Source organism: Amyelois transitella, chromosome 7, assembly GCF_032362555.1.
Source record: "Amyelois transitella isolate CPQ chromosome 7, ilAmyTran1.1, whole genome shotgun sequence".
Taxonomy (NCBI): Eukaryota; Metazoa; Arthropoda; class Insecta; order Lepidoptera; family Pyralidae; genus Amyelois; species Amyelois transitella.
In genome coordinates, this window is record NC_083510.1 from 1,555,605 (window position 1) to 1,564,576 (window position 8,972).

General features: G+C 34.9%; 1 protein-coding gene across 1 annotated transcript; it reads right to left on the reverse strand.

Annotated features, from left to right (window-relative positions):
- Window positions 1-1,472: 1,472 nt before the first annotated feature.
- LOC106143572 (para-nitrobenzyl esterase) lies at window positions 1,473-4,216 on the reverse strand. Its single transcript, XM_013345696.2, has 3 exons — window positions 3,995-4,216; window positions 2,164-3,449; window positions 1,473-1,862 (listed from the first exon to the last, which is right to left on the reverse strand). The coding sequence occupies exons 1-3, from the start codon at window positions 4,181-4,183 to the stop codon at window positions 1,658-1,660; spliced, it is 1,680 nt and encodes a 559-aa protein (XP_013201150.1). The 5' UTR covers window positions 4,184-4,216; the 3' UTR covers window positions 1,473-1,657.
- Window positions 4,217-8,972: the final 4,756 nt, after the last annotated feature.

Below are 8,972 nucleotides of genomic sequence, written 5' to 3' on the forward strand. Positions count from 1 at the left end.
TAGAGGCCGCCCGCGACTTCGTCCGCATGGAAACCCTTTTAATCCCGCGGGAACTCTGGGATAAAAAGTAGCCTATGTGTTATTCTGGGTCTTCAGCTACCTACATACCAAATTTCATGGTAATTGGTTCAGTAGTTTTTGCGTGAAAGAGTAACAAACATCCATACATCCATACAAACTTTCGCCTTTATAATAGTAGTAGGATTAGGTGATACTACTAGACAGATGTTGATAATATTAAGTTTTTAAGTATTGAAAAGTTAAATAGGTATGCGTATAATTTTATTTCTCGAAATTCCCATGGGCACTAGGTAAAGTCGTAGTTAAATATAAAACCATTAATTTTTATACCTTCCACTGGAACATACGTCACGCGTCACTCGACCCGTAGTGTGTCGTGACGTCATCAGTCACTGACGCCTACCCGCTTATGCGCCATAATTCAGAAACCTCCGAAGGGAGGGTTTCATAGTTTTTTTCCTTGTAAACCTGATATCTATTATCGTTAGCGTTGCGATAATAAATGATAGTATGATGCTCGTGAGAAAAATGTTTTTATTTATCTTGCAGCAATCAACTAAAGTAGGGTGTAAATATTTGAGAGCCTCTTTTCTTTTAATGATAACTCCTATATCATAAGCAAGTTAAACTTTTAAAAATATAAACTCTATACTGCTTGCAACAACACTTTCCTGTCTTGTCACTAACACCTTTTTCTAGACCTAATTTGCTCAATCAAAACTATACCCAACACTTTGTCTGAAATATTTATTCAGTTTTAGTGTTATTAGTTTTTGATAGATTCACTTCTTGCTTGATTGAAAAAGTTTGTGAAAAGGACTCATCATGAAATAGGACCCCCGATGCAATTCCAAAACTAGAACAAAACATTAAAGCCAACTATTTTAAAATTAATAACTGGCGTTCCTTCCTTATCTCCCAGTAGGCTAACTGGACATCTTTAACACCTCTCAAACGCTTGATAACACTAAATCACGTAATCTCTTAAAGGCAGGCTTTAGCAGGACAATGGCCGACTCCAATTAAGGCGCTAGCGTCATCTTATCGTTCATCTACCGCGTCACTAGGTGGTCCAGCGGTGTTAAACTCTATAGGAAAAGTTATCAATCGGAGTTTATATTTTTTAGCAGGTATTTGAAAACGTTGCTTGGAAAAAATATTTATTTAAAACTTTATTGCACAAAACAAAAATGTACAAAAGGCAGACTTAATGCCGTTTGGTATTCTCTACCAATCAACCAGCTGACCAAACAAAAAAAACTTAAAGTTGGTTAATATATTCAATCAAAAGTAAAATTTAAAACCGCAAAAAAACCGTAAATCCTTATGTTTTTACATGTGTTGTCGCGCACTCAATGCAGACACTGAGATTTAATAGGAGTCAAAGCGATTCCAGAAACAGGATCCTTTACTCCTCGAGTTGGTTTGAAGCAGTTACTAAAAGACAAAAAGAGAGAGAGACAGAATTTAATCAACTACATAACCTCTTACCTCTTAATTAAAAAACAAGTGAAAAAACTACTACATATATACAATAACAACTGATGAAAGTATCAAAGTTTTGAATCATCACGGTCTCTTAGAGTCTCTGCATCCACTAGAATGATACAGTATAATGCTTAAGTTATTGAATAATCTACAAATCAGATCGTCTTCTCAGCGGCGCTGGTGGGGGGACAGGCACACGGTAGTACTTCTCATAAATTCGGTCCCAGAACTGCACGCGTTGCAACCGTAGCGAGCCGCGAAGTTCTATGGGACTCCCCAGGGACATATGCGGGGACCAATTCTCCTTCATTGCTGGCCATTCGGGCAGCTTTGAATTCTCTGGTACTGGTTGTCTATAATATAAAAGTTGGTGATAAATGATATTAATTTTGCCAAGAAATATTAGAAGAATAGCTGATGGTCATAAGCATATATACGCAATGATCAAGCAAGCGAGCATTTTGAAATTACTTTAACAGAAGCTTGCTTTAAAAAAAAAACATTAACATAGTTACTATGAACTCCTCTGTGCCATTTCCTTGATAATAATTAAGTTAGCACTGATTTCCATCGCAACTATGCAATAAGAGTACAACAAACCCATAGACTGCAATATTAATAAATATCAACTTTAACCAGTAGAAAGTAACTTACCCGCTAGTTATGAAATTAAACCACAGGTCTCTCATAATGTTCTTCATATTCATATAATCTTCAGACAAATGACTTTCTCCTAAATCGTCTTTATCTTCATCCCAAATAGCTCTGGATTGATAACAATGACCCGCACCTTTTGGGGTTGTGAAATTGAATGTCATTAAAGGTTCATCGTGCTCAAAAGAATATTCATACAAATATATTTCTTGATTGCCGGCTAAGTGCTGCAGCCTTAGAGACCTGGCAGTTGGATATGCCATCACGGTTTCGGTATAGTAATCAATGAATGCTTCGATTTTATTTTCAGTTATTACTCCTTCTCCGAAATATTCTTCCTTTACAAGTTTTGCTACTTTATCTCTTTCTTCTTCACTATCAAATTCTAAATCGAATGGTAGAACATCAGCAAAATTATTATTCATCTTTTGGGAAAAATCATCAAACAAAACTGCACGATTCAAACTATCTAAATTAGCGTAACCGGTTAAAATTGGAACCGTTTCAAAGTTTCCACTTTTTAAAATGTTGTAAGGTGCATCATCTAGCATCATTTCATCTCCAGTGGGGCGTTCTACACAGGCTGTGAAACCTATGTCAGAATCGGCTGTGAAGAAAAACTGACTTGAATGCGAAGTAAGTAAATCATATGAAGCACTTAAATAAAACTTTTCTAAATCATATACATCGTCAGTTTCAATATTGAAATGTTTTGCATAGGATTTTGCCTTAGCGAGTGGATCTACTTGCACGGTCGTCGGTGTGAGACTGCTGCCACTCTCAGCAATAACTTTGGTATAGAGACCTCTGGCTGCTGGTACTAATTGGATCAAGTCTACTAGCATAGCCCCGGCGCTAGCTCCACTTATTGTTACGTCATCTGGATTACCTCCGAAATAGGCTATGTTTTTTCTCACCCACCGAAGTAAAGCTATTTGATCTTTGATGCCAGCATTACCCGGTATATTTTCTGTTCCAAGACAGAGGAAGCCATGTATTCCAACACGAAAATTAAATGTGACTGCTATATGTTTTCTGGTTGCTACAAAATTTTTGACTTCAACAATATTGCCATACCCCATAAGGTAACCGCCGTGAAAGTGGACAACAACAGGTAAATTGTCTTCTTGACTTTCAGGAGCGAATACATTAACAATGAGACAATCCTCTTGCTGGGTCATATTTCTTATTTCAAAAAAGTCCATTTTAAGTTGTGGGCATACTATATCACTTCCTTTGCGCACAGCTTCTAATGGTTCAGTCCATGTTGGAGGTGGCAGAGGAGCCTAGAAAAATCACGAATATAAAATAAATAGTTAAGTAAATTGTAAAACTATCAGAACAAATAATATTGGTAATTATAATCTACTGGACATTACATCTAAGTTTTTCTATTATCATACGGTATTTTTGTGGTATTTTGAGTAGTTTTCCCAAAACATATGTCACTGCTTAATATTTGTTTTAGACTTTGCCTCCATCGACCATCCGCCATATGTGATGAAGTTATCCTATTCTTAGTAGATAGTGATACAAGTCAACATTACGATATTAGCAAAAAGCATCGTATGCGTAACATTCAACATGATAGTGATAAACCATCAGTAATCTTCATTCAGCCAGATAAGATACTTATTTATATAATTTCACAATTTTATTTATATTATTTTACGTGCGATGTCATTAATATTTTTCAGTCTTAATAAAATGTCTTGATTCTTATTGGCTTATATAATACTTTATCTAAATATAAAGTATATCTGCGGGCTGCACATGTCTAAACAATAAGACGACACTGTTTAAAGTAAATTACTTTAAACGGCTTACATACCTTAAATTTATCGTCTCCTGTTGGTGCAGTAGCATACGGTATGTGATAGAAAGAAAATGTTCCTAGACCTTCTTTGTAACCCCTTACTGGACCTTGTGGCAAATGTATGATTCTCGCGTCTTTATCTTCATCTCCTAAGGAACTTGCTAAAAACACAGTTAGAAGCAAAATTTCTAGTAGCACCTTCATCGTTCAGTTTTGAAATGAAATAAACCAAAATATGTGTCGTCTTTATATTGCTACGTTGTCTTTATTCCATTATCTATCATTGGACTACCTAAATTAAATAGACAACATAATATGAAGATTATTTTTTGACGAATAATCATGACGCTCATATTTTTAATTGAGTTTTGCGAATGAGTCATCTTTATTTATAGTCTATCGATGTATATCCCTTAGAAACAAAGAGTGGAAAACTACATGTAAAGAGAAGTCCAAACTGGACTCTGATCTGTAGTCAGATGCTTACCCACTCATTGTACTAACATTTATTATAATTTCTCTCGTGTTTGCGCAGTTATAACGAGGAAACGTATATATCTTTGTAGTTATACTGGTATGACAAACTATTCTAGGTCTAGGGTCAGCCTTCAGATATTGTTCTTTCCCGTTTGTCTGGTCTGCAGTGTCTTAAATTATTTTTTTATTATTGATAAGCCTCATCATCAAGCCACGATATTTCGCCTGCCTTGTATCTGTGCCCGGCGGAGGAGGCATCAGACCGCAAAAACCTTCACCAGTCAGGTCTTATACGAGCATACGCATTTTCTACGGGTAGATAATGCAAATGAATGCTTTTAGCATTAACTTCACCTGTTGTAACTTTTTTTTATCAATAAATGAATCAACCATTACTTACGAAAAAAAAACATAAACAAAGAGAGCATTTACCAACTTAATAAATGAAACAACGAAAATCAAATGAAATTAGTTCCTGGTTTAGGGTAAATTCGGTCTAATCAAAAGTTGTTCCAAACGATGTTACCACTAATAAACTACCATGTTGATAGCAAAACTTTGGTTAACAAGATCGCAATCTTATGCAATAAAATGTTGCTACGACTATGTCTGTCCGTAATGGCTGAACTTATAGAAATGTTGATGCACATTTTCAAAAGAAGCAATATTATGATAACAATGTCTTGATTCTTATTGGCTTATATAATACTTTATTTAAATGTAGATTATTGCTACGGGCTGCACATGTCTTAACAATAAGACGACACTGTTTAAAGTAAATTACTTTAAACGGCTTACATACCTTAAATTTATCGTTAACAATATTATGCCAATGGATGTTTTTTTGTTAGAAGTAACGAGGGAATGTCAAACAAAATCCACACACACTTTCCACACAATAATAAATATTCATTAAAAAAATTAAAATTTAAGTAAGTTAGTAAGATTTCATACCATATTATTGTGGACATGTTTTAATTCTGTTTACATATTCTGATCTTATCTGAATAGAAGATTCTCATTTTCCTTAAAAACTTCTTCTTTCATTCAGTTTCTTCTTCACATGTTTCGGAATTAAATTCGTTTGCTTTCTTCGCCCTGCTGTGAGACATGATAACACAAATAACCGGTTAAAATGGAAAATTATTATATGTCCAGCATAAATTTTGCGCATAAATGAATCTCGGAATAATGAATACGTCCCGTGAGATGTAAATAAAAGTTTGGATTTAATTCAGATACGAGTAGTAATTGGAATATTAATGCGATCCGGTAATTGCTTCGTGATTTATATGGACAACGGGTACTGTGGAGGCAAATGGAGAGCTTGGAGACTGGTTACAAAAATATCAAGGCAAAAATAAACTTTAAAAAAACCCGCCTAAAATTAAGTCATCTGGAAACTATAACTGATCGTCGCATTTTCATTAATTACCATCATATTTATTTACATCAAGTTCTTTATTTTGAAACTTACCCATATTCAGTAACAAATTTTTAGTTACTTGTTGAAAATTGTTAAAGACCTTGGGGTCCATTTGTGCATTGGTTTTTTTTATGATGAAATGACTCCATAACTTTTGAACCTTACACAGTGAAGGGAACCTGAAGTGACATAGGGTACATTTATTTCCAGAAATTTCCACACGCCCCGTTGAGAAAAATAATAAATTTAAAAATATTACAATGTTTTGAGATATATCGAGGAGGTTAATAAGACTATACCTTCTCACGTCAATCGCATGATACTATGATGCGTCTGTTATATTTTTCTAAGCTTGATAAAGTTTTTGTAGATATAGTTCAGTTTTATTTGTTTAAAGCAATCAAAAAAAAATTAACGAGATGTTGGAGTGATTTTGGAAAATAAATAGAAGATTTAAGGAGTATTATCAATCAGCCCCACCTTTTTCCTCAAAACATATTTCTTTTCTTCGTTGCAATCTGAGGCAATCAAATCAAAGATTCCGGAGTAACTTACAAAGTCCTAATTTTCTGTAGGACGGAACAAAATTCACAGGCGCTAAAAATGGCTTCTTAAAATTGAAGCAAGCCGAGACATCTGGAAACATTATCTCATATTATCATAGATTTTTAGAAGGTATTGCTGGATCAGCCACGATGGATCCTCACCACTCTGGGAGTCTAAGGTATGTCTTTGACCATGGATTCTGTATTGGGTGAGTCAAGTTTTTACACGAAGCGACTCCCATCTGACCTCAGCAACTTTTGGCAGCGCAATCTAACCCATATTGGATCAACAATACGGGTTAGGTTATCCATCCAGTCGCCTGAATGTGTTTCCTCACGATGTTTTCCTTGACGTAAGAACATCGGCTAGTATTCAAACTAATGTATATTATCTTTGAAAATAGTCATTGGTACATGGCCGAGGTAGGATTCGAACCTGTGACTTTTACGCCACACGCACTTTAACCGGGCACTTTGCCAATTCGACCACCTACGCTCATTGCAACAAGCTTAAAAATCTCATTTATACTTCACCCGCCCAGTCCGGTTCCACTTTAACTCAATACAACTCTATGGTAACATTATCTTTTATTCCCGTGAAAAGAATAATTAGGTCGGTTAATTTCATTAGGGCTGCCATTGTGCGGCCCACTTGACGCCGGATTATTTGATTTCTGACGAATTTAATTTATTTAAAAGTCACTGCGGAAAATGGCGCGATTTTTTCGACATTTATTTGGCTTAAATGTAAATTGCGTGTACCTGAGTAATTTTGTTATTTTTTCCTTTTTGAGGTATTTTTAACTGGCAAAATCTGAATCAGGCCTTTATTCACTCTGAGCTTTTCAGTAAAGATGTTATATGAAATTTTCAGGCCTTCTGTTTGTGACTTTCAAGAAACTTTCAAATATGAGTATAATGTACGTACGTTCATTAAATTTAAAAAGCTCCATCCTTAACCTATGTGATCTTACACGTGTCTTACTGAAACGAATAATTTCGGGAAACTAATATCTCAAAAGTAATAAAAGGAGAATTACCTTTTTCTAAGAAATCTACAAAATTAAATGTCACATTCATATTTTCCAATACTGAATAGAGATTCCCCAATAACATAAAAAAGTCAAATTATTCTTATTTCCGAAGATCAGATGCGACAAAAGAAAAGGGCATTAATTTCCTAGACACCTGTGTTTTTCTATCATAAATCCTATTACGGCCACTGACGGCAGACAACCTAAAATATCGCGTTTCAAATAAAAGGAAAATATATTTCAGACCAACAAAATGTTGCAAAATATCAAAAACACAGAATTAAACTTGTTTTTTACAGTGTTTGATACTTTTTGTATACGAAAGTATCTAAATATTAGTGATCGATATCTCATAGATGATATTATACTTACATACATATAATCACGCATCTGGGTAGACAGAGCCAACATGAGATTCAAATAGTGACAGGTTACAATCCCACCGCCTTAAAAGAAGAATCCCCTTTTCAATCTACAGTTGAATCTCTCCCTCTTATTTCTCATTGTATTATCGCTACAAAGGCTTCAGAGCTATAGCTATGGCTAGCTAAGTAGTTAGTGATGTTACTCTAACAACCTTGTGAATTTGGCCTATCAGACATTTCAAGACAGTTGGCTCTATCTATCTTTTTTCAGGCGATGGGCTAGCAACCTGTCGCTATTTCAATATCAATTCTATCATTAAGCCAAACAGCTGGACGTGGCCGATCAGTCTTTTCAAGGCAGTTGGCTCTATCTACCCCGCAAGGTATATAGACACGATTATATTATATTATTATAATGATCAACCTACCTGGCGTAAATATGCCTTAGGAATTTTTACTTCTTGAACCACTAAAGTAATATTTGTCTAAGTTTTCACATGTAACGATGTCACCAAGGTTTTCATTGTCCTATTTTACTGACTCAATATGTTTCAGAGAACAGCCGTAACAAATTATCTGGCTGAAAATGTTGCCAGTCTACTAGTGGGCGATTTTCACAATTGACCCTAAAATGGAATAGACTTCCTTCCAGCAGTATGACAAAATATGTTAAAAACGTACGCTGACGACGTCGCTTTCTGTAATCACCTTTAATTTATAAAAATGTGTAACGGACCCGGTTTAATTTTTCACCGGGGACCGTCGGAACTCGGGATATTTTTTTAACAAATGACAATAAGGCTTTTTTACGTCGCCCCGGAATTAGGTTCCTTGTTAGCTACTTTCGCATGATTTGGAATTACAAAGATGAATGTTATTGCTTTTCTTCAATTCCTGTTGAGAATTTTCGCATTAACTTTTCAAGGGAACTTTCCCGTTTTATTTTTGGAAGCGAGTAAATACGTAAGAAGTTATTAATTATCATAATCATCTTTTGTCGTGCCGAACTTTTTATTTTACTTAGAATCTTTCTATGAATCATCAGATAGCAGTTTCGCTCATTAAAACTGGATTTTTTTTATAGTTAATTTTACGTGAAACCTAATAAGCATGTCTACAAATAAACCTTAATATTTTTATAAACCT

Coding starts and splice junctions, on each gene's coding strand:
- LOC106143572 (XM_013345696.2), bottom strand. CDS start 4,183: ATGAAGGTGCTACTAGAAATTTTGCTTCTAACTGTGTTTTTAGCAAGT. Junction 3,450..3,994: donor CAGGAGACGATAAATTTAAG/GTATGTAAGCCG, acceptor TGATTTTTCTAG/GCTCCTCTGCCACCTCCAAC. Junction 1,863..2,163: donor TTTAATTTCATAACTAGCGG/GTAAGTTACTTT, acceptor TTTATATTATAG/ACAACCAGTACCAGAGAATT.